Raw genomic sequence first — 26,970 nt, forward strand, 5'->3', positions numbered from 1 at the left:
TCGTGAACGAGCAGTCTTGAATGTTTTTATCATATGTATTGATAGTCTTTTAATTTCTGTTCTTATGTTTTGGTTTTCAGGTTGCTTATCAAGTGTCCCACAAATGAAAAAAATTTCCACATCTTATGAGGAAAGACGGAAGCAAGCTACGGCTATCGTTTTACTGGGAGTGATAGGAGCTGAATTTGGTGCTGAAATTGAACCTCCGAAACTGTTGACCAGACCTCGAAGCTCTAGTCAGATTCCTGAAGGGTTTGGTTTGACTAGTGGTGGATCCAACTACTCACTGGCCAGACACACTTGTAAGTTAAAAAATTCCTAAAGTTGATCTATTGCTTCTCAATATATATTATGTATTGAAAATATCTTAAGAGTAGCAAACATATCCTGAGTTTTAGCACGGATATAATGCTTAAATTAAATTGGAAAGCAGTATAATCTATTTGGCACATTCCCCTGTAGTTATAGTTCTGGGACTTTTTAGAAGTTAAAACATGGGCTTTTAAATGCTTTTCTTAAAATGACACATTTCTGAGCTTTGTGTTTCTACATTTTGGTCAAGACTTTAACCAAAACTTCTAACTTCTAAAATAATTTCTGAAAAACTGTGCATCTTGTCATGAACAAGGTTTGAAAAGTCAGGGGTAGGTATGGAAGACCAGCTTTATCTTCTATATACATACGTATGTATATGAATATATATGTCTGCAGTTATATATATAAATATATATGTATGTATTTTATATATAAATATGTATGTATATATGTAAAAAATATATTTTAAAGATCATAAATGAGGAACTATGAATTACTTCTATAATTTAAAAAATATTCCAGTAACAGTTTTCAAAAGACTAAAAACGTCAGCACTTAAAGGGTTTGTCTCATATTGCTGCTTTTGGTTCTGTGTTTGGTATGTTAGTAATAGGTCAGGATATTTTATAATGAGGTCTTTGGTACCCTATTGTCAGAACGCCCTTAGGTGAAGGTCAGAATGTTCCTACCGCAATGCAGAATCATTTCTAACAAATGTACCGCCTTAACCACCAAATAATAATTTACCAAATACATCAAGATGTTCTTTGTAGCATAAATTGCGGTGTGTTCTTTTGGAGTTTTGACATTTAAGCAAGGGGAAAAAATATATGCTACTTTGTTAGCTAAGAAGTTCATTGGATCATTGTCACATACTTTTTCTGAGAAACCAAGGAGTCATGTTGGTAGCTTTATTACTAAAGCCCTGTTCTAGACTGGGTTGCCTGCCCGCTCCCTCCCATCCGGGCTGAGATCGTCCCTCCAGGAATTGGCAGCTTCTGTCCCGACACAATCTACTGGTTCCAGAGCCCATGCTTTCGGCCATGGTGTAAACTGCTACTGCTCATGGTTTCTGGTTGAAAAGGGCTTAGTGACTAACAAGTGCTGTTAGTTTATAATTTAAAAAGCACTTTCTTTTCTATCTCTTTATTTGATCTTCAAAATAGAAATTAAGATTTCTTCAAACTGGCTCAGCCCAAATGTAGTAAAACCTGAATTTGAACCCAGGTTTCTTGTGACCTGAAAGCTCCTGGTCTTCTTATTTTCCGCCTGGCCACATCTGCTTCCCCTCTCCTGCAGGGGCCTCTACATCGTTTCCCGGGTTCTTCAAGTTTCCTGTTTTCCATTCATAAACCCCTGCTCAAATCTCACCTACACTCCCAAGGGCTCTTTAATAGGCCCAACCTTTCTGTGTCACTCTAGACAGAGTAGGACTTATATATAGAGCACCTTGTTTAGAATTTTGAATATCAGAATATTAGAGGTTAATGAAACCTTGACATGATTTAGTCTGGTGGCTTTCAAACTTTTTTGCTCACCATCTCTCTAGTGGGTATCAAGAAATGTCTAATCTCTTGCACAGTTTTGTATTGACAGCTAAAACTTTGATATTGTGATATTGAGCTTTAAAAATGAAACTCGTTCTTTTAAATTCATTCAATAGAATATTTGGCATAACTATTTGATACCTGCCATCATCATCCATTAAAAAAAAATTTCATGGCGAACTTTCAACGTCAAAAATTTTACATCCTTGATTATTTTCTTTGAGAGAAAATTTCCACCCTCAATGTTTTAGGGAAGGTGTTAATTTGCATATTTAGCATCCAAAAATCAATTCCTTTAAACTAACTATGTCTTAAGACTATGTGTGCTTAAAAAACTATATTTTCCTTGAAAAGACTTAAGACACTCCCTTTTGAAAGGGGTTACCTGTTTTGAAGACTGCTGATTTAGTCCAACATGTGTTTTATAATACCTCCACAGTGTTCGTTTGTATACTTTCCTGCAAGGAAAGTGAACATAAATGTTATTTCCCTGGAATTTTCATGCAGCTTTGTATCTTGGTTGTTGCTGTTGTTCAGTCGCTTAGTCATGTCTCATTCTTTGCCACCCCATGGACTGCAGCACGCCAGGCTTCCCTGCCCTTCACTATTTCCCAGAGCTTGCTCAAACTCACGTCCCTTGAGTTGGTGAAGCCAGATATCTTAGTATCTGTGTATAAGTGTAGGAGCATTATAAATCAATGAGTCACTGACTGATTTCACCCAAGCCAATAGTTGGTTGGTAGGCAGATGAGTTTGGCTTCCCAGGTGGCTTAGTGTTAAAGAATCCACCTGCCAACGCAGGAGACGTGCGTTCGATCCCTGGGTTGGAGAAGATCCCCTGGAGAAGGAAATGATAACCCTCTCCAGTATTCTTGCCTGGAAATCCCACGGACAGAGGAGCGTGGTGGGCTACGGTCCATGGGGTCGCAGAAGAGTGGGACAGTACTTAGCGACTGGGCACACACAGGGAGATTGGTTTACACCACATTATCTTACCTATCTAGACTAATATTATTGCCATCTGCTTACTAACCACAGTTTATCTTTATTCAAAATTCTGATATTCATGAATTTGCTTCTGTGTGTCTTTTCTCTTGACTTATAGTTTCATCTGTAAATTATTACTAATGTAACTAGAAAAAGACAGAATAGGTTAGGTGAAGTAGATAATTTTTAAAAAGCACAGTAGAAATATAGCACAGTAGAAATGGAGATTTTTCAAAGAAGCCCTGGGAATTGATAAAGGAATGGAAGGCTCTTAGTACTGCTATTTGGTTTGTTAAAATTCAGGGAGCTGAACTTTAACTCTCTGCAAAGGGGTCCCAAAGCCTGACCCTGGCATGAGGGAAACCGGGCTGAGCTCTGCTTCAGAGGCACTTGTGCCGCCTCCACTTTTCCAAGCAAGGGAAACAAAATTTACCCAAACATTTAAAACAGTGAAGGCTTTAAAAACCAAACTTGTTCTTTGAGCACTTTGGATAAAAAATGCAGATGTGGAAAGGACAGAAGGTAGTGATTCTTAACAAATAATATTTATAATTACTTCATTGTAACAGAGGACAGAGAGATTCTCAGAGTTCTCTAGAAAGCAGAAATCATATATAAAAGTGAATGGTATAGTACTTACTGGAACAAGTTCAAAATCTATAAAATGTCTGTGGTATTTCTTACGTATTATGGTTGCCCTATTCTATTTTAATAATTTAAAAGTACTTTAAAGATAATCATGAGTTTCTTTTAACTTCTATCCCATTCCCCTATTTTTTCCCAAAAGTCTTAGATTCCTTGGTGGTAGATTTGCCTAACACAGGGATTTCTAAGAATAGGGATGTCTTGATTAAACTTTAGGTGTATCAGTTTAAATCTTGCTCTCTTGATTGGAAATAGTCAGGTGTCTAAATGTTCCTGGGTCTTCCTTGGGCTCTTTTCAATCAGTTCTGTGTAATATCAACGTGCTAGAAGTTGCTATGTGTATCGCTATGGTATTTGTTTATGTGGCATTTAAAATGTGTTGCTACCATTAAATATTTAGTCTTTATGGCATCCTATTGAATGAGTTAGTAATTATTGTCCTCATTCTGAGATAAGGGCATTAAGATACAATATTTGGTGAACTTTAATTGCTGGAGCTCTAACCTTCCTTGTAAAGACATTCTGTGAAAACCCAAAACGTAGTCAAGTTCCAATCATCCACATTGGTGGGGAGGGCGGGGAGAGACACTGATGCCTGATTCAAAAGTTAGACATAGTTTCATAATACATTTTGTTTTTTTGTTTTTATATTTTAAAAATTTTCCATTTCCGTCTTAGATTGACTGGTTAATTTTTAAAAATATTTGTTTTGTACTTGGCTGCACTGGGTCTTAGTTGTAGCACATGAGGTCTTTAATCTTCGTTCTGGCACGCAGGATCGTCAGTTGCGGCGTGTGGGCTCCAGTTCCCTGACCAGGGATCGAACCGGGGCCCCTTGCATTGGGCATGTGGAGTCTTAGCCGTTAGACCAGCAGGGGAGTTCCTGTGATACATTTTATACTTATGCTGGCATTTATATGAATTTTTTTGTGGGTGTTACTCCTTACATAAAGTATCAGAATCACATATTGAAGACAAAGCTGGAAGAGTGGAGACTGAGTCCTAGACCAGGCTCCTCTGTGACCTTGTGCCTCGGGAGCAAAGTGACCCTCCAGGGTGCAGTTTCCGCTTGTATAAAATAAAAGGCAGAAGCTGTCTATCTTTGAAGCCCCTTTTGATCCATTTGGTCTCTGCTTCTGAAGTGAAATGGAAAGCATCCCAGGAAATTCCCCTCTTCCTTCACCCTCCTGTTTTCTGCTCTAAGTAGGAATGATTGCTTTCTTGTGTCTCATCAGCTCAACTTCAATAAGGATCTTCCTTCATTTTTATTCTGCTCCACATATGAGACGTGGTTAGAATATTTTATGGAATCATTTATGTTACCTTATAGGGCTTTTGGTTCCTCCTTTTACTCAGTCTCTTCTGCTCATTTTTTTTTTTCTGAGTAAAGAAGGTGAGGGAGATTTATTGATATTCATATTTCTTACACAAATTAGAATATATACAAATAAGTCATATTTAAAGTCACCTAATTTGGTTAAAATGATATGTTATTTCTCCATTTATAAATCAAAGCACAAATGTTTTTATAAAAGAGTTCTTTAAAACAGCTCTGTTTATAATGTCAGATATTTTGTTCAAAGCATTTTTTTTTGCCACTTTATTTTTATATTTGAAGGATATTTGCTATGGAATTTTGTGGTTTTCTGTCAACAAGAATCAGCCACAGGTGCACCCACGCCCCCTCCCTCCCGAACCTCCCTTCCACTCCCTCCCCACCCCACCCTTCTGGATCGTTCATTGTGGAATGATGCTGGCAGATGTGCTGTGGAATGATCTGCTGTCTAGCAGATCTCATTTTGGTCTCTCATTAGCTTTCTGACTTTGGGCAGGTGCCATAAGACATTTCCCGAGGCAGCCAACTCTGAGACACACTTGTGTGCGGAACTCTCCTGGGGACTCAGTACCTTTAAGGAGAGACAGAAGCTGGGCAGAGGGAGAAGGCGAATTGCGTTTCAATTGCCTAGAAAGCTTCAGTTGATCTTGGGAACTCTGGAGCTGGGATAGACTTCAGACTTGTCCTAAAGTAGGTCTAAGGGCTCAGCCTTTACATCTCCAGGTCATTCAGTCATTGAATCAGGGGTGCCCTGAAGAAGGGGTGTGACTTTGGGTGGGCCACTCTCTTCATCCTGGGGCAAATCCCACAGAGGGAATCAGCCAATACTTTTGAGCCATGAGCACCCCCAAGAGCCTGGGGAGTGCATCCGTCGCAGAGGGGAGGAGGGGCCGCCTCTCCTGGCTTGCACTCAACAAGTCACTCACTCCTGTGTCCCAGCTCCCCCTTCCATCCACAGAAACCACCATTTATTTAACAGTGTTTATTCCAAGTCCACATGTATCTCTTGTTACCCTGCAAGACAGATATTTTATCCAATATGAGGTACATTAATAAGAGTCGATTCCTGAGCATTTACTCTGTGCCAGGGTATTTTGCTATGTTCTTCATATGTATTATCTTATTTAATTTTGTAAACATGTCAGTTACATGCTGTTACCATTTATTAGATGAGGACCCTGAAGCTCAGCTCAGTACTCACTCAAGATTGCTGAAGTTGAATTTAACTTTCTTCTTACAAACAATGAAGGCATAGGTCAAACGTTTTAACCTCGTACTGCTAAAACAGCATCAAGCCTGAACTTGAACACCTGTCTTCCAAATCTGAATCTGTATGTTCACCATTTCATGCAGTTGTCTTGTCTCATAAACAAGTGAGATTCAGAAATGGGGCCGTACAGAAAAGGGGCATGCACATCAGTGAGCCACAGCTCACCTGGAAACAGGTGCCCTGTTGAATCGTTTGTTTAGGGATGTGCTGGTGCTGTAGAGAGATAAGCATGTACAAAATCCACATCTCCATACTTATGAACAGTTCACATCTAAGGTGTGAAAAACTTAGAGAAAGAATGAACGTTTCCCCATAGTGGGTCTTTAGGAAATCTGCAAACCCAGGGCTCTTCTATTGGCCAAGGTGAATGGCATCATGATGTTGCCTGGGAGATGCTGTTTATGGGCACTTGCATTTCTGTTCTGGAAAAAAGATCCAGATTCCATTCGATTCTCAAGAGAAAGTCGTTAAAATAAACAGTTAAGAACCCCATGAGTTTGTTGGAATAAATGGCTCCTATGTTACTATGATTTTTAAATCATAGTAGACAAGAATAGACTTGTGTCCCTCTTGATTAGTTCAGCTGTAATACCACAAATTGGAAGCCTCAATTTGATGCTGACTTAGCAGCAGCAGCAGCAGCAATGTCTTAATCCTATGAAACCTATGTTAGAGTTTTATATTAATAATCTTCTGGTGCTATGCTTGATTTTAGTTGGTTGTGGTCTACTGTTGTGAAAATGATTCACTGATTACTTTGTGTGCTTTCTAACCATGCATGTTTTATATAATGACTACATTAATCTTTGTTGGAGTTGTTATAATGAATTTTATTTCTGATCTTATGGTGAAAAAGTTAAGCCAAATTTCAGATGTTTTATCAGCAAAATTGGGACAAAGTCACTGAATTGCAGTTAATAACAAAACTAACAGTAGTGGCAAATTGTGAAAAACAAGCAGCAACAATGATGAGGAAAGCATTGTGTCATTTGCAAGGATAAGCAATGACCAAAAAAATGGGCCTTTTCCCTGGTCACATGTAAGTCCTCAGATCATGTTGCTGAGCTGCTGTTGTGGCTGTAGAGATTGCATTTCTGTTTGCTTTTCCTCGTGTGTAACTCGCCTTCCTGGCATCTGAAAGTGAACCTGCCTCCCTGTCTGGCTTCTTACCCTGCTGTCCACCTTATTCACTCTTCTTATTGTCCTCCGTCAGCAGTTCCTATTCTTTACTGCTCCTTCTCGTTGGTAATTTTCCCTTGAAAAATTACCCTGGTTCCAGATGCTACTTGGCTTGCATTGCCATCGTTATCTTTGGTGTTCCGAACTCTAATTCTCACTCTAGCTGTGTACTAAAATCATATCTGGAGTGTTTTGAAAATGCATGTATCTGAGCCCTACCCTGGAGTTCCTACTTGAAATGTCAGGGGTGAGATTTGGACGTCTATGTTATTTTTTTTAAGCTTCATATGTAATTTTCATCTGTAGCCAGAGTAGACAAACCCAGCAGAAGACAGAGTCCTTTATAGTTATTTGACATTAAGTGTTCTATGGTGGTTTGGGGCACTAAACTGCTTTAATGCACAAACTGTAATTTTCTTTTTATTTTAAAATGGAAGAGGTAATGGGAACTAATCAGAGTGAATAAATAACATTTCTATTACTCTCAGACCTAATTCTTTAGGTAGTTCAGCCTTTTTATTGGAGTTTCAGTGTTCTGGATTGCTTGGGTTTAAATTCTGACTCACTGCTCAGTAGCTTTGTGGCCTTAAATGCTTTAGTCTCTGTTTGTTTAACTGAAAAATAGGAACAATAATGTCATGTACCTCTTGAGGAGTATTGTGAGGATAAATAAATTAGGGTATCTAAAGCCCTTTGAAAAGTGCCTGACATATAAGTAAGTGTTAGTTGAACGTTAGTTATTATGATTGTTACCAGAAATGTGTCTAGAAGAATAAAGAAAAGAAATACATCTGCTATGTATTAGAACATTTATATGTAAATGACATATATATGTATATAGACTACTTGAAAAAATCTTCCTAAAATCTTATAAGGTAGGTATTACTGTCAACATTTTATATATGAGTGAGCAGATACTCTTAAAAATTAGATTTCTTCCTTAAGGTTATCTGTCTTATAAAGGATTTGAATCCAAATGCAATTTTTCTTCCAAAGCCCATGATATTATTTGCTACAATACATACTGATTCGTACTGTTTGTGGTAAACTACGTTGGTTCCCAGAGGATTTATATAAAAATGCACTTTTCTTCGGCTGTATTACAGCCGTATTTGGCCATAAGTGTTGAAATAAAACACTTACGTATTTTTATAATTATTTATTTGTATTCTTGTATATTTGTATATTATTAACTTGGATGAATTTCTACCTACTTATTACCTTGTTTCACGTTTTAACCACATCAACATACTAAGCTCAGATCAAATGGAAAATTTCACTACTCTTCTGTTTTTACTTATCAATAATTTATGTTGTATAACAGCTTTATCGTTTTAACTGTGATCTGACACTTGCATTAAAACCCTTGTTTGGTGACGTAATCCCATCTTTGTTCTCCAAAAATACCTTTAGTTTGCAATTCTTTTTGTTAGTTTACTGCACTGTGCATTTTCGGTTCCTCTTCCATAAAACAAGTGAGTTAGACGAGATTATTTCTCAGGCCACTTCCATCTAAAATTACACAGTTCTATGAAATTATTTATGTGATGTATTATTGTCCTAACTATACGGTTTCTGTTTATTATTATCACTTGAACTTGCCTGTCTTACTTTCATTGTTCTTTATCAATTGTTAATCTGCTTTTAAAGGTTCTAGTATTCCAGTGCCATGCCATGTTTGAAGCTGAGCATCTTTATTTTTCTGTGATCCCTCCTATGGGTACCCCTTACCAGCTTACCAGGCTACAATTATCTCCACAAAACTCATCCCCACACATGTCCCGCTTTGTGGACCTGTGTTGTATTGATGTGATTGTACGGTAGGCCACAGATCAGCAAACCAAGGCTGTGAATCACCCCTGGCCCCCTGCCCGTTTTTTTTTTTTTTCCCCAAATAAAACGTTGCTGGAACAGAGCCACGTCTACTTGTTTACGTACCCGTTGGCTGTTTCACGCTGTAGCAGTAGCTGCTGTAGAGATTGTATGGCCTACCAAGCCCTGATTTTTTATTATCTGGCTACTTACAGAAAAAAAAATCTGTTAACCTTCCTGTACATTATTTGAATCCTTTGTTAGTGGCCCTTTCTTACCATTTAATGTACGAAAGGGTTTTAAAGTGACTTTGTTTAAAATATTTCAGTAGCTAAGTATAGCATCTACGGTACTCTGAGGTCTGTATCCTTTAAGAATGTAGTACAAAGACATTATACCAATTTTGGGGGGCATCTAGAATGTAATACAGCATTGGTATAAGTCTCTGCCAACCATCTAATGTACATACTAGTTACCTTGACTGAGTCGCAAATTTAGTGGCAGGTTTGAGCTTTGTATTGCTAGTGGCAACCCCACCCCCCACCTTTTATTTTGAATAGGACTTTCTTATATCTGATACTAAATAACCTTGGTCTGAAGTTTTCTGACAGCTCTGAAGAAGCATTCCTTCATATTTGTCTGTCCTAATTATGTACTCCAGGGTCGCTGTAATTAATATATTTAATTCTATAAGCTCCAGCAGTTTCATAGCCGAAGGGGACAGAGGCGAGCATCTAGTCTAACCTTTTCAGAAGCTGTGGAACTTTTGACGGTACCCTTCAGTTCAGGTCATTTCAGTCACTCAGTCGTATCCGACTCTTTGCGTACCCTTAGAAAGCTTTTTGTAAGAAGTAAACAGAAACATTTTGTAAGCTTGTTTGTAGATTCCGTGCTGCTGCTGCTGCTGCTAAGTCGCTTCAGTCGTGTCCGACTCTGTGCGACCCCATAGATGGCAGCCCACCAAGCTCCCCCGTCCCTGGGATTCTCCAGGCAAGAACACTGGAGTGGGTTGCCATTTCGTGCAGTGTCCTTCAAAAACAATTCCCAAGGATGTGGAATGTTGGGAGCCTAAGACTGTTTGAATGTTTTATACTCTGGCTTCCATGATCACACAGTAAGTGCTGGTGAACTTATTGGTGTGAGCCAGTTCAACTGGGAGCTTCCAGAGTGGAAGCCCACTAGAGAACCTGAATGAAATCAGGAAATACAGAGCTCCCTCCTTATACCTTTGCTTTACAGATTATGTTCTTAGGGTCCTGGGGCTCCATACAGGTGGCTCAGTAACCACCTGTGCTCTTAACACTCCTTCAAGCACAGTGGTACTGGTGTGACATTGTTTCTATAAAGAAACTGCCAAAACAGTTAGATTCTTAAAAGCAAAACAAAACACCAAATAACTGAAAACTAGAAATTATCCATCCTTCAAAAACACGATGAAGATAAAAATTCTTGATTTGCCCACTCAAACCTGCTCTGCTTGCAGCCTTCCCCAGCTCAGTTGATAATTATTTTCTTTCCACTTTCTTAGTGATAAGATATGATAGTGAAGTCGCTCAATCGTGTCCGGCTGTTTGTGACCCCATGGTCTGTAGCGTACCAGGCTCCTCCATCCATGGGATTTTCCAGACAAGAGTACTAGAGTAGGTTGTCATTTCCTCCTCCAGGGGATCTTCCCGACCCAGGGATCGAACCCAGGTATCCCACATTGCAGGCACTTTACTGTCTGAGCCACCAGGGAAGCCCACCCCTAATTCCTACCTCTCTCTGACATCTTATCCATCAGGAAATCTTATTGGCTCTACCTTCAAAATATATCCAAAATTCAGCTACTGTTTGCCACCTTTACTGTTATCACCCTGGTTAGAAACCTTCATTTCTCACTAGTATTACTGCCAAGTCTTCCAGCTTCTACTCTTATCCCTTTATAGTGCAATTTTAAACATAGCCATCATGGTAGTGATGTTTTTAAGACATAAGGTAGATCTTATCACTCAAGGATATCCAGATGACTAACCAGCCACACAAATACTCAAAAATCAGTAGGGTTTCTTTATATAATAATAAACAAAATAGAAAATGTAGAGAATCATCATTTTTTGAAAGACCCTTCAAACTAGACCCTAAAAACCAGGAAGAAAAAGACAGCCCAGTCTAAAAAAAGATTAAATTTATAGGCAGGTGTTTTATCATAGAAGGAATGAAGATGCCAAAATATGCAGCTTATCCAATAATTACAGGATTTGGGGTTAGGAAGATTTATTAGAAACACTTGTTTAAAACCTTATTTTTTCTTTACAGTAAGTGGATATTTGTGTAATTAAAATAAAATAATAAATAGATGTTCATATTTTACAAATATTTTTAAGATCTCAATAATTATGACAACCAAAAGAAGCCCCATAGCTCATAGCTAAGAATAAACTTAAGAAATATGGAAAAACTGCAACATGTCACTGAGAGAAATAAAGTAATATTTGAGTAAATAAAGAGGCATATAGTTCTTGGATGGATAAGATAATTCCATATGGTAAATATCACAGTTGTTTCCAAATTAATATATAAATCTCACACAAACACTAAAATTTCAACACTGCTAATTTTAATAGTCAAATGATTCTAAAATTAACACACTAGAGATAAATGGAATATGTGATTTATTTTGTTTTATTCAGTAAACACATATTAGCACTAACAATATACCAGTCACTATGTTAGGCACTTTACAAATATTATTTAATTCTAATTATAACCCCTTGAAATACATAATTATTAAAAAATATCAACCTATACAGTACTGTAAAAATAGAAAATATTTCTAGGCATTAACTTAATGAAGAATATACAATGTTTTTAGAAAAATAATTTTAATTTTATTGAAAAAGTTTTTAAAGACCTAAATAAATAGGAAGATATACACTGTTATGGATAAGTGTACCCAGTATCATAAGAATGTCAGTTTTCATAAATTCAATACCATTTCAAATAAAATACCAATAGGGTCTTTGTTATTGTTTATTTTTATTCAGCTTGACAAGCTGATTCTAAAATGTATATGAGAAGACAATGAGCTAAGAAAAGCTATGACATTTCTAAAGTGGAAGAACAAGGTGGAGGTTTTTCCTTACTTATAGCAATTCATATCGTGTTATCTTGCTGCAGATTAAACCAGTAGACCTATGGAGCAGAATAGACAGCACAGAAGTGATTCTATACATACAGAGGAATTTGATTCTTTATAGTCTGGCATTGAAGATCAGTAAAATAAAGGGTAGAATTTTTGATGTATGGTATACTTGCCATTGGCTATTCATAAGGAAGAATAATGAAACTGGATTCCTCATGTCCATGATAGCCAAAAAAAAAAAAAAACCACATCAATTTTATATGGATTTAAAGACGTAAATATTAAAGCTCAAAACCATAATACTTTAAAAAGATGATACAGGAAAACGTGACCTTGGAATGGGGAACCAGTTTTGCAAACAGGTGACAGAAAGCCCAACCAAATAATAAGGACGATGAATAAATTCAACTATGTTAAAATTAGAAACCTCTGTAATTAACAATGCCTTTTAAAAACAAAAAGTAAAGCAAGAGAGGAAAGAGGTGTTTATGACACAGGAAACTGACGGAGACTGTTGCACACGCACACGCACACGCACACGCACACGCACACGCACACATAACTGAGTAAGAAAATGGGTAAGGACTGAACAGCACTTCACGAAAGGAAATGAATGGCTGAGAGGTCTCTGAGAAGATGATGAAGTCTCTTCTAAGGGAAATGCAGATTAAAAACCAAATGAGCTGTCATTTCTCATCTACCAAAGTGAAAGATTGAAGTGTGACATTATCACATTTTGGTGACGATTAGCAGCAAGTAGGACTCTACACTCTACGCTGTGGAGTGTAAATTGGTTTAAGCTCTTTGGAAAGCAACTGGGTACACTCTCCTGTGAGTGTACTCTATCTTTGCATTGTCTAGAAAAGCTTAAATGTGTGAAGTAAATTTTTTTTTCCATTCTATGATTGCCTTTTGATTACCGTAACAATTTGTTTCAAAGAACACAATTTTCTGATTTCACTGAAGTACAAGTTATGAATTATTTTGCTTAAACTTAATGCTTTTTATATTGTAAGAAATATTTACCTACACCAAAATCTCAAAGATTCCCCTCCACCATGTTTTATTCTGAGAGTTTTAGCTTTTGCCTGTAGCTTTGTGCTCTAGTTTGAATTAATTTTTGAGTATGATATGAGGGAGGGTTAATTTTTTAAATTTATTTTTAATTGGAGGATAGTTGTTTTACAATGTTGTATTGGTTTCTGCCATACAATAACATAAATCAGCCATAAAGTATGCATAGGTCCCCTCCCTCTTGACAGTTTCCTTTTTTGAAAATCAAATCAGTTAGGTCTGTTTCTAGACCTTCTCCTCTCTTTCATTAATCTGTTAATTTATGTCCGTTGACTAATACTATACTGTCTTGATGACATTGGCTTTCAAGTAAGTTTTGAGATTAGGTAGAAGTCTTCCAAACCCACTCCAGTACTCTTGCCTTGAAAACCCCATGGATGGAGGAGCCTGGTAGGCTGCAGTCCTTGGGGTCGCTAAGAGTCGAACATGACTGAGCGACTTCACTTTCACTTTTCACTTTCATGCATTGGAGAAGGAAATGGCAACCCACTCCAGTGTTCTTGCCTGGAGAATCCCAGGGACGGGAGAGCCTGGTGGGCTGCTGTCTATGGGGTCGCACAGAGTCGGACACGACTGAAGCGACTTAGCAGCAGCAGTAGCAGCAGCAGAAGTCTTCCAACTTATTGTTTTACTGTTATAAAATTGTTTTGGTTACTAATTCTTTTGTGGTTTGATAAAATTTTAGAATCTCCTTGCCATTTTTGTTAAAGCCTGTTAGAGTTTTGATTGGAATTCCTCTGAATCTGTAGTTAAATTTGGAGAAAATTGACATCTTAACAATTAGTGAACCTTCTGATCTGTGAAGGTGACATATAGAAGAAATGAGGGAAATATGAAATATGAAATCTCCATCAGGCAGTGCTAACTGCCACTGACAAAATGCACAGGTGTATGCTAAAATCAGTATATTAACACGGCCTTAAAGGATCTTCTCCCAAGAAATTTATCAGTTACAACGGGAAATTGGCTTTCTCCTCTGTAATTGGTTACGATGACCAAGAGATCAAGGTGAACCTTGTCAGTAACAAGATGTATTGACAGCATTCTCTCCCGGATATAATACACAGAGAAGGACACAACATCACTTTGGTGGTATTTCAGCCAGAAATGTATAGCCATAGTCTAATTGTTAGGGGACGACAGAGGATGAGATGGCTGGATGGCATCACTGACTCGACGGACATGAGTTTGAGTAAACTCCAGGAGTTGGTGATGGACAGGGAGGCCTGGTGTGCTCTGATTCATGGGGTCACAAAGAGTCGGACACAACTGAGTGACTGAACTGTGACTGTCTGTAATTGTTAGAAAACATCAGACTGAGAGACAGTCTACAAAATGACTCGTGAGTATTCATCAGATGTGTCATGAAAAGCAAGGTTAAGTATATGAAATTGCTCATCACAGATTGGAGGAGACTAAAGAGACACAAGGGCTTCCCAGATGGCACCTGCCATCTGGGATGGTAAAGAATCTACCTGCCAATGCAGGGGATACAAGAGATGCAGTTTCCGTCCCTGGGTTGGAAATATCCCCTGGAGGAAGGAATGGGAACTGATTCCATTATTCTTGCCTGGAAAATCCCATGGACAGAGGAGCCTGGCGGGCTACAGTCCAAGGAGTTACAAAGAGCTGGACACAACTGAGCGACTTCACTTTCACTTTTCACTTTCATGCATTGGAGAAGGAAATGGCAACCCACTCCAGTGTTCTTGCCTGGAGAATCCCAGGGACGGGGGAGCCTGGTGGGCTGCTGTCTAGGGGGTCACACAGAGTCGGACACGACTGAAGCGACTTAGCAGCTGCAGCAGCAGAGCACTCACACACCAACAGACACAACAACTAAATGCAGTGTGATACTCTGGAGTGGATATTGGAAGAAGAAAAAGACATTGGAAAATTCAAATAAAGTCTGTAGTTTAGGCAGTAATAGTTCACCAATATTAATTTCTTAGCTTTGGTAATCATAAGGTGGTTATATAAGTTCTTCACATCAGAGAAAGCTGGGTGAAGAGTATCTGTGAATTCCCTTTCTATTTATGCAACTTTTCTGTGAACCTTAAATTATTTAAAAATAAAAAGTTTTTAAAAAGGCAGTTTCCCATAGGTGGTAGTATAAAGACAGATTTGTATTTTTTATAGTAATGTAAGCAATACTATATTTTAAAGTAGCTGAGAATGTTCAGAATTTAAAATTGCAGTTTTATTTTTCTGTGGTTTCCATCCCTAGTGTCCTGCCCTCCCTGTTTTCCAAGTGTGTTATATAATCTGTGGCTAGAACGTCTAGCACCATTTTACTCATAGATTTAAAAATGAAAGCATAATAATTAGCGATTCTTAGAACATATCATTGTATTAGTAGGTAGGTTTTGGAAGACAAAGCAAATTTTTTCAATTTAGTTTTAGTCTATGTCCGTTAAATACCAATGCTTCTCACTTTCAAGTCAGCGTTTAATTAGATGTGTCCTTCCCTGGGGTATTACATGAAATTAAGTTGAGAGAAAATAGCAAAGTAAATATTTCCATACTCTGAATTTTATTTATTGCTAGTCAGGAAAAAAGGAAAAAATCTTTTGTAAGCTCTGGTATTAGAGATGCAATAATGTGTTTCTAAGGCATTGCCCAACATTTCTGAAACTTTTAAGGCATCTTTTATTTTACATCTACAGTTTTTCCTCTGCTCATGGCTGAACAATTTATTGTTGTGTTCCTTGGACCTACATTAAGGGAAGCTGCCCATGGAAATTAGGTCCCAGTACAGCATGCCTCTCATTTATTAACTTTCTTTTTCTGTTTTACTGTTAAAAATGTCATGCTGTTAGAAAGTGATCTTGAACCATGTCCAGTGGGTTATAAACACATGCTGTGCCCTCTGTTAAACTTTTCTGATCATCATATAACATTTAAAAATAAATGAGTGTTTCTTTTACATTGGAAAGGTGTTGACATGTTGATAAATGCGTATTTTGAAGAATAATTATGAGAATTCAATATAAGCTCTAGGTTTTGAATTGTGTATATGCCTAAGTGATATTTATCTGACTTATGCCCCCTAATCTCTAGATTTTCTCCTTTAAGCAAATAGGGTTAACATCATGATTAATAAATGATCTCAGAATTGAACTCACTGAACATGTATGTGTATATATATAAAGTAAACGTTATTTAGTTTTGTGAATGACATTTTGATTTAGTCATTTTATCATATATTTTCTGTGATAAAAAGTTTCATCTTGTCATCCATAGATTAAATTTGCCTGGACATTGGAGAGCTCTCATAGTGTCTGAAATGTGCTACTTCCAATTGGAAGGAAGTAGGAAGTAGAATCTTCTGGAAGACTGTAAGAGCGGCGTAGTATCTCCATCCCAAAACTAAAAGCATTTACTTCGGGACAGTGTGATGCTGGTTCATGATAATTCTTGAAGGGAGATGAGAAAGAAGGGAGGTATATTAGAAGAGAACCCAGAACAGTTCTGAACGGAACTGATGTTCTGTTTTTTCTGAACAGACAAAATGATGAAGGGTTGCTTATGCGTAGGAAGTGATTAACTATTAAGAGCGGTAGAAGAAACTCTTAGGGCCCAGAAGCACATGCAAAATGTCAGCTCTCACCTCTTCTAGGGTGGGGTAAAATGGGTGATAAAGGAGTTGAAGACCAGGAGACGCCCTCCACCGAGGTGATTACACGGGAACACCCCGCCTGTGGATGGTGAAGAACCCTCCCAGAGGGCGTAGGCACAAGTGGCCCACTGCTGCCCGAGAGTGCAGGCAGGTGGAGCCGGTCCTGAGGTCCCTGGAGGGCCGCCTCTGGAGCGGTACGCCTCTGGAGGCCTCAGGCTGGCCGTCCTGGGGAGCCGCCCCATCTCCCGGGGGCTGTGCGGGGCCGCTTGGGAGGGCAGGCCGTCCTCTCGCTCCTCGCTTGGTGGACCTCTGCTGACGAGGCTTAGTGTCTTACCCCCTGGCAAAGAGGACGTTTACAGAGTCAAGGCCAGGATTACAAGGTGGGGCTTGTGTAGGGGTGACAACCATGAATTTAGAGCTGGGCTATTTGGCGCTACATACACACACACACATGTATATACAGACTTCCCGGATGGCACTAGTGGTAAAGAACCCGCCTGCCAGTGCAGGAGACGTGGGTTCAACCCCTGGGTCAGGAAGATCCCCTGGAGGAGGGCATGGCAAGCCACTCTAGTATGCTTGCCTGGAGAATGCCATGGATCGAGGAGCCTGGCAGACTACCATCCAAAGGGTCACAAAGAGTCAGACACAACTGAAGCGACTTAGTGTGTGATGTGTGTGTTTACACACACCCCCCAAATATATGTAATATACACGAATTGATAACTGGCCCGGAAGGATTAATTTATTGTTATAATACTATGATGCAGTATCATAAGTCAGAACTTTCAAATAACTACAGTTTCATTCTCTGCTTGGTGCTTTATAATGAGCTAAGTATGTTTTCCATGGGCTTCCCTTGTGGCTCAGCTGGTAAAGAATCCACCTGCAGTGTGGGAGACCTGAGTTTGATCCCTGGGTTGGGAAGATCCCCTGGAGAAGGGAAAGGCTACCCACTCCAGTGTTCTGGCCTGGAGAATTCCACAGACTATATAGTCCATGGGGTCGCAAAGAGTTGGACAGGACTGAGTGACTTTCACTTTCGCATTTTCCATAACTATTTTTAGTGGACTTATAGTAGTAGTATTTTGGGGAGCTTCCATAGGGAGATCCCCTGGAGTAGGAAATGGCAACCCAGTCTAGTATTCTTCCCTGGAAAATTCCATGTACAGTCCACAGGGTCTCTCAGAGTCGGACACCACCGAGCAACTAGTACAAGCACAAATATTACTTTATAAGTTTTCAGAGACTGACCCAGAAATTGTTCTCTACTTTGTCTCCTCTTTCTGAGAAGCCCCCTTGTCATGGCTGTGAAGGCCTCTAGGCAACATAGTCACGCAGCTGCTGACAAGGGGAGGTCGAAAACTCCACTAGACGACGCCTCGCAGAACTGAACTCTACCTTTGTATGATCAGTGCAACTAACCTCATTTGCATTTCTGGATAAATAAATGATGCTTACAACTATGACCCCCAAATTTGCATTTCAATGGCCTAGTAATGTCCTATCACTTACACACTGCTCCCAGGGATGTTAGTGATAAGGAATAATTAATGATTTGTTAGCAAGATCAGATCTTTGATGATAATGTTCAGCAGATGTACAAATTCTGTATTTAACTTTTATTTGCCTTTTAATTGCTATGGATTTCTGGGCCTGCTACTGGCTACTTTATCAGCGTGAAGAAATGGCTCCTATCATCTCTTATCCTCGGTCCCACTGGACATTACAGTGTATTTTCTCCAAAATAGAAAAGGCAGTCCAGTTCCATTATGTGTTGTACAATTGCCACAGTGCCATCCATTTTAGCTGCAGTTGTCATTTCACTGGGACAGCGTTCTTGGGATTTAAGAAAGAATAAAAATGGCAAGCAGAGAATTTACTGGTGTTTTCGTATCAAATGGTTTCAAGAAGGAATGTTCCTGGCAAGTAGAGGATTCTTCAGACTTTTAAGCACTTGAAAAGAATTTTGAGCCGAGAGAAGGTAATGTATAATGCTGAGCCCAAGCTCATTTAAAATTCTGCTTTGACTGCCCATCACGTCACAGAGCAGTCTGCTCTGAAGGTCTCCACTGTCAGCTCTGTGACCTCCGGAGCGTCATCAGGCCGTTGGCTGGAGTGGAACAGGCTGCTCTGCTTCTGGGAAGTGAAGAGAATCTGGGCAGTAGCACAAGTCCTAAAATATTGACGCTGCCGCTGCTGAAGCACAGCAGTGTTATATGATCATATGCACTTCGTCACCCATGCTCGTTTCATTCCCCAGAAGGCATTAGGCTGAAACTGTAGGCCGTCAGTTGAGCTAGTTTTGGTAACTGCAAAGCAGAGTTTTGCCTTTGTGGACATTTATATAACACATGTATATATAATCATAGATTATTTTTTTCAATGAATATAAAAGATGAAAAGTTGCTGTTCTTCCCTCTAGTGCCTCCCTTAATCTTGTGTCAGTAGTCACCCAGGTGCGCGAAGATGGAAGCCTGTGTGACTCTTCTCTTTAAAAGCATAGAAGGGAGAGTGATAGTAGGGACTAGGAAATGTAAATTGTTACCTTGTGTCTCGTGAGTTGCCTTGGGAGAGTGATAGTAGGGACCAGGAAATGTAAATTGTTACCTTGTGTCTCGTGGGTTGCCTTGGGAGAGTGATAGTAGAGACTAGGAAATGTAAATTGTTACCTTGTATCTCATGAGTTGCCTTTCTTGAAAGTCAGAGATGATTAAATATTGGCCATTTCATATGGTTCAACCTGACACCAAAGTCTTAGATCTGCTGTGATGTAGAAGAACGTTGGGTCAGTAAAGCAAATTGATATGATCTTGGGTGGCCTTGGTCTGCAACGGCTTGGAGTGTGCCTTGGGGTCCCAGCCAGAGACTGGGCTGGGAGGTGGCGGGGAAAGCATCAGATCCGAGCCACGAGACCAGTGGTCAGGGACAAGGGCCCTGGCCCTTCGGCTTTGCAGAAAGGAATTTCTACAAAGACAGGAAGTAGTGAAGCAAGTCATGTGTTTATGAAGAGAGGAAAAAAGTACAGCCCGTGTAGATAGACACACAGGCAAACTCAGGGAGAGAGAGGAGGAGATGCTGAGACATACTTTTGTGGCAGTTTGAATTACTTTTATGGGGTGTTTCTTCTGACAGTCATTTTGGTTTGCTGGGTTCACAGGCCATGTTTGGTATATCTCAGGATCTTCCCATGTGTGCACACATGTCTCTTAGCCAAGGTGGATCCTACTGAAGAGGTGTCTGGAGCACCTGGCCTTAGTGAGCACCACTCTCCATTGACCTCCAAGGAGGCTCTTTGTGCATGTGTGGTTGGAGAGATCTCCAGACTTTAGGAATGAGAAACACATGGTCTGGACAGGGCCCAGCCTCCTGTCTTAATTGTCCTGCTCTTCTCAGCTTGGGAGTTTTGATCCTCAGGGAATGAATCTCTAATCACTTCACCCTGGGGGGACCCATCTACCTCCTACTTCAGTGTAAACCAGAACCCAGATTAACAACCACTTGTTATTGGAAGCTGATGAGGTACGGAGACAAAATGATGTCTAGGAAAGTAATGACTGATTTATGACTCAGTCTGTAAAACAGCAGCAGAAGTGAGGTGTCATCCTCATCACTGTACTGGTGGAAAATATTATGGTCACCAGATTGTTCACTCTCTGAGCAACGTGTTTTAGGCCTGCTGCTGCTGCTAAGTCGCTTCTGTAGTGTCCAACTCTGTGCAACCCCATAGACGGCAGCCCGCCAGGCTCCTCTGTCCCTGGGATTCTCTAGGCAAGAACTGGAGTGGTTTGCCATTTCCTTCTCCAGTTTTAGGCCTAGAATTATGTAAATCTTTGCAGATAAGTCATTTGCTTCCATGGTTAGCTTCCTGAACATGCCTAATACAGCAGATTTTTGTTTCTAAATTCTTTACTGCCTTTCTGACTTTTAAATATTTAGATGATTGCCCCTTGGTGACATCATACATTAGTACCTAGGGTGATGCTTTTGTTTCATACTTAAGGACAGCCTTGCCCAAAAAGATATCAGAAAATACCTCATCAATCCACCTCTACTCAACGTTCAGAAAACTAAGATCATGGCATTCAGTCTCATCACTTGATGGCAAATAGGTCGGGAAACAATGGAAACAGTGAGAGACTTTATTTTGGGGGGTTCCAAAATCACTGCAGATGGTGACTGCAGCCATGAAAATAAAAGACACTTTCTCCTTGGAAGAAAAGTTATGACCAACATAGACAGCATATTAAAAAGCAGAGACATTACTTTGCTGACAAAGGTCCATCTAATCAAAGTGATGGTTTTTCCAGTAGTCATGTATGGATGTGAGAGTTGAACTATAAAGAAAGTTGAGCTCCGAAGAATGGATTCTTTCAAACTGTGGTGTTGGAAACGACTCTTGAGAGTCCGTTGGATTGCAGGGAGATCCAACCAGTCCATCCTAAAGGAAATCAGTCCTGAATACTCATTGGAAGGACTGATATTGAAGCTGAAACTCCAATACTTTGGCCACCTGAGGTGAAGAACTGACTCATTTAAAAGACCCTGATGCTGGGAAAGATTGGAAGTGGGAGGAGAAGGGGAGACAGAGGATAAGATAGTTGTTTGGCATCACTGACTCAATGGACATGAGTTTGAGTAAGCTCTGGGAGTTGGTGATGGACAGGGAGGCCTGGCATGCTGCAGTCCATGGGGTCACAAAGAGTTGGATATGACTGAGTGACTGAACTGAACTGAACTGATCCATCTCTGCAGTTGTGCATTTTCTATTGGTCTGCTTTTATATCTTGCTGCTGCTGCTGCTAAGTCGCTTCAGTCGTGTCTAACTCTGTGCAACCCCATAGACGGCATCCCGCCAGGCTCCTCTGTCCCTGGGATTCTCCAGGCAAGAACACTGGAGTGGGTTGCCATTTCCTTCTCCAATGCATGAAAGTGAAAAGTGAAAGTGAAGTCGCTCAGTCATGTTCGACTCTTCAAGACCCCATGGACTGCAGCCTACCAGGCTCCTCTGTCCATTGGATTTTCCAGGCAAGAGTACTGGAGTGAGTTGCCTGATAATTTCTAAAAATGAAAGTCACTGAGGCCTTTTGGCTCTATGAATGAAATGGTAATATTTTGATAACATTTTTAATAATCTTCATTCTTGTGGTAAGATGTTTTTGTTCTTTTGAAAGTTGAGATGGATAGTGAGTATCCATTAGTAGAAGAGTAGGCAACTGACATGTTTGTTTTTCCATTGTTAATGAAAGCTGGATTATGGGTTGTTCAGTGAACCTCAAGAAAATTTCTCCAGACAGTGGTTGTACCCCAGTGCCATCTCACTGGTGAGAAGCAGTCTGATTTTCCAGCTGTCTAGATAGGACTTTAAACATTTTGATTGGGACCTAGTCAGCTTCAACTTTACCATAGTTGACAGTATATTTAAATTACAATGAGCCATCCAGAGCACTTCTTAGTAATGATTCACAGCTTTCCATTTAAAGAGCAATAATGTAATGTTTATAAGTTAAAGGGTTGATACATTTATAGAACTCTTTTATCCTGAATATGGAAAGGCAGTGACTAGTTTTTAATGCAGTGGTATTTTTCAAAACTTCAGCTATTAATGAAACTATTCGTTAGAAGTATTTTGCACTTAATCACTTACGAACTTAGTGAGAATTAGTCTCACTTTCTGGGCAATGATGTGTTTTTTGTGGCATTTTGATTCCTAGATACTTATGTGCTTTTGTGTGGAGCATTATCATGTTTTTACAAAATATGCCATATGGAAAGTAAAGACTGACAATTATTCTCATCTCCCACCTGTGGAGACCAAGAGAAGTTCATTCCTGGCAGAAAGGAATACTCTAGTATGCAGAGACTTTTGTTCTAAATTATGGTGATTACGTTAACTGTGTGAATCTTCATGTTTAAATGCATTATCTTACTGAGGAAATTTCACTTTCAGATATCCTTTTCTTTATCTTCTTCTATCATAGTGCCAGAATCTTGTTATGGTTGTCTCTAGATAAAATGTTTAAAATTTTTTAACTGTTTCATGGAACAGTGGGAAAATTGGGAGGGACAGAGCAGGTTGAAGTAGATATTAGGGTAAAGATACAGAAGATTGACATGAAGCTGTTTATAAGTAGAATAAGAAAGCGTGTATAAAGTATCACAGATCCTGAAGGATAAGCATGGCCGGGAGTATATGTAAAGGCAGAACTTTGATGACAAAAAGACTAGAAGTTAAGCCTAAAATCTATGAGATATCTCATCTATAACAATTGAGAACCTTTTACATTGTATTAATTCCCTTTCTGATTATTGTTCATTTTTAGGAGATATTGTTAAAGACTTTTGTTTCATTTCTAACTACTTTTATTCTAATAAATTTAGATATACGAATGTTGGTACTCTATAAACTTACACTGGTAATGATAACTAGTTGAGGTTTTAGTTATGTCTATTATGTAATCATATAAGTGCTAAAAGAAAACTAATCTGATGTAGAAATACATCAGTGTAGAGTGACTCAAAACCCAAAAGCAAATTTTATATTTATATAAGGTACTGTAAACAAGATTAAAAGGCAATAAAAGTAACAGCACAAAATTGAAAGAGAGACGTAACAATTTACTTTTATCCATGAGTTCACAGTTACGCGGGGGGAAATTGTACAAAACCTCAGTGTCACTGTAGAGTGATGCTAGAGAATTAACTTCTTATTTTGAAACTTGTAAAGAATTGGAAATAAGCATATATATTTTTTGTTTTTTTATACAAGTGCACCTCAGCATAATGGTTGAGGAGAGAAAATTCTTGTTTATAACAGTATTTTAGCCAGTAAATGAAGGAGGAATAATAGAATATCACCATTTTGCCACCTTAAGTAATTAATGGACCTGGACAATAACTCTCAATATCACCAAAAAGAAAGACACCAGACTTTATGTATTTGATGGAAATACATAGTAACATCTCAGTTCAGCTCAGTCGCTCAGTCGTGTCTGACTCTTTGAGACCCCGTGGACTGCAGCACACCAGGCCTCGCTGTCCATCACCAATTCCCAGAGCTTGCTCAAACTCATGTCCATTGAGTCAGTGATGCCATCCAACCATCTCATCCTCGGTCGTCCCCTTCTCCTCCTGCCTTCAATCTTTCCCAGCATCAGGCTCTTTTCTAAGGACTCAGTTCTTTGCATCAGGTAGCCAAGTATTGGAGTTTCAGCATCAGTCCTTCAGTGAATATTCAGGACTGATTTCCTATAGGATGGAATAGTTGGATCTCCTTGCAGTCCAAGGGACTCTCAAGAGTCTTCTCCAACACTATAGTTCAAAAGTATCCATTCTTTGGCGCTCAGCAACTTTCTTTATAGTCCAACTCTCACATCCATACATGACCACTGGAAAAACCACACTGGAAAAACCACAGCTTTGATTAGGTGGACCTTTGTCAGCAAAGTAACGTCTCTGCTTTTTAATATGCTGTCTAGGTTGGTCATAGTTTTTCTTTCAAGGACCAAGCGTCTTTTAATTTCATGGCTGCATTGATTTTGGAGCCCAAGAAAATAAAATCTGTCACTGTTTCCATTGTTTCCCCATCTATTTGCCATGAAGTGATGGGATCAGATGCCATGATCTTAGTTTTTTGAATGTTGAGTTTTAAGACAGCTTTTTCACTCTCCTCTTTCATTTTCATCAAGAGGCTCTTCAGTTCATCTTCACTTTCTGCCATAAGGGTGGTATCATCTGCATATTTGAGGTTATTGATATTTCTCCCAGCAATCTTGATTCCAGCTTGTGTTTCATCCTGCCCAGCATTCGCATGATGTGCTCTGCATAGAAGTTAAATAAGCAGGATGACAATATACAGCCTTGACGTACTCCTTTCCTGATTTGGAACCAGTCTGTTGTTCCATGTCCAGTTATAACCGTTGCTTTTTGACCTGCATGCAGGTTTGTCTGGAGGCAGGTAAGGTGGTCTGGTGTTCCCATGTCTTGAATAAGTTTCCAGTTTGTTGTGATCTACACAGGCAAAGGCTTTGGCATAATCAATAAAGCAGAAGTAGATGTTTTTCTGGAATTCTTTTGCTTTTTCTATGCTCCAATGGATGTTGGCAATTTGATCTCTGGTTCTTCTGTCTTTCCTAAATCTAACTTGAACATCTGGAAGTTCACAGTTCACATATTACTGAAGCCTGGCTTGGAGAATTTTGAGCATTACTTTGTTAGCGTGTGAGATGAGTGCAATTGTGCAGTAGTTTGAACACTGTTTGTCATTGCCCTTCTTTGGGATTTGAATGAAAACTCACCTTTTCCAGTCCTGTGGCCACTGCTGAGTTTTCCAAATTCGCTGGCATATTGAGTGCAGCACTTTCACAGCATCATCTTTCAGGATTTGGAATAGCTCAACTGGAATTCCATCACCTCCACTATCTTTGTTCATAGTGATGGTTCCTAAGGTCCACTTGACTTCACATTCCAGGATGTCTGGCTCTAGGTGAGTGATCACATTATCTTGGTTATCTGGGACATTAAGATCTTTTTATATAGTTCTTCTATGTATTCTTGCCACCTCTTCTTAATATCTACTGCTTCTGTTAGGTCCATACCATTTCTGTCCTTTATTGTGCCCATCTTTGCATGAAATGTTCCCTTGATATCTCTAATTTTCTTGAAGAGATCTCTAGTCTTTTCCATTATATTGTTTTCCTCTATTTCTTTGCATTGATCACTGAGGAAGGCTTTCTTATCTCTCCTTGCTGTTCTTTGGAACTCTGCTAAGAAATAGTAAAAATAAAAATAAAAAATTCAGACCTGAAACTGTTCATCCAATTTGTAAGAAATACAGAAGTAAGAACAGTTTATATATCATCATAGGGATATATGATAATTGGCAGACTCCTGATTTTAGAAAATTCTAGGTACCAAAGAACTGATTTTTTTCAAGAAAGGGGAAAGAGACAACCTGTAGATTATGAGATTTAAGATTTAATCATATGTGGATTATGATTGGAAGAGACAGACATAAATGAAGGAAAGAAAGAGAGAGAGAGACAGGGGAAAAGAGGAGGACAGAAAGAGAATCAATAAAATGTGATAGCCATCTGGTTGTTTGATGATATTAAGGAATTTTTGATAATTTTAAGTGTGGTAATAGCATGTGATTATGTTTTTAATACATCCCAATGTTTTAGACTTAGGTACTGAAATTTTTATAGGTGAGGTTTGCTGCAGAGTAATTCAAGGTGTTCAGGATTGTGAGGATGTGGTTGAAACAAGACTGGCCAGGAGTTCAAAACTGTTGAAGCTGCATGATGGTTGCTATAAGACTTATTGTACTTTTTCTTTATACTTTTGTCTAAGTTTGAAATTTTCTGTAGGGAAAAGGATGCCTGACAGTGGAACCAGTTGTCCCGCACAGTCGTGATCGCCAAGCCAGGGGACTCTGTTCTGAATCTGTAGTCTGCAGTGTGGCCCGAATGTGTGTTTTCATTAAGCCCTTCAGTTGATTTTAAATTGTTGTTGTTCAGTTGCTAAGCTGTGTCCGAGTCTTTTCGACCACACGGATTGCAGGGCGCCAGCTTTCCCTGTCCTTCACTATCTCCCAGAGTTTGCTTAAACTCATGTCCATTGAGTTGATGATCCATCTAACCATCTCATCCTCTTTCACCCCCTTCTCCTCCTGCCCTGAATCTTTCCCAGCATCAGGGTCTTTCCCAGTAAGTCAACTCTTCACATCAGGTGGCCATAATATTGGAGCTTCACCTTCAGCATCAGTTCTTCCAGTGAGTATTCCGGATTGATTTCCTTTAGGATTGACTGGTTTGATCTCCTTGTTGCCTAAGGGACTCTCAAGAATCTTCTCCAGCACCAAAATTCGAAGGCATCAATTGATTTCTTCTGTGCTCAGCCTTCTTTATTGGTCCAACTGTCACATCCATACATGACTGCTGGAAGAACCATAGCTTTGACTCGATGGACCTTTTTGGCAAAGTGATGTCTCTGCTTTTTAATACATTGTCTAGATTTGTCATAGCTCTTCTTCCAAGGAGCAAGCATGAATTTCTGAAGCAC

At 39.3% G+C, this 26,970-nt stretch overlaps 1 protein-coding gene across 4 annotated transcripts in view; it reads left to right on the forward strand.

The window, feature by feature from the left end:
* The window catches only part of WDR7 (WD repeat domain 7), a 353,722-nt gene that overhangs the window by 197,234 nt on the left and 129,518 nt on the right, over positions 1–26,970 (forward strand). For all 4 annotated transcript variants that reach the window (XM_061400296.1, XM_061400294.1, XM_061400297.1 and 1 more), the window contains one exon: positions 81–302. In XM_061400296.1, the coding sequence (XP_061256280.1) occupies positions 81–302 (222 nt within the window). The remainder of the gene's footprint in view (positions 1–80; positions 303–26,970) is intronic.

Source organism: Bos javanicus, chromosome 24 (genome assembly GCF_032452875.1).
Source record: "Bos javanicus breed banteng chromosome 24, ARS-OSU_banteng_1.0, whole genome shotgun sequence".
Taxonomy (NCBI): domain Eukaryota; kingdom Metazoa; phylum Chordata; class Mammalia; order Artiodactyla; family Bovidae; genus Bos; species Bos javanicus.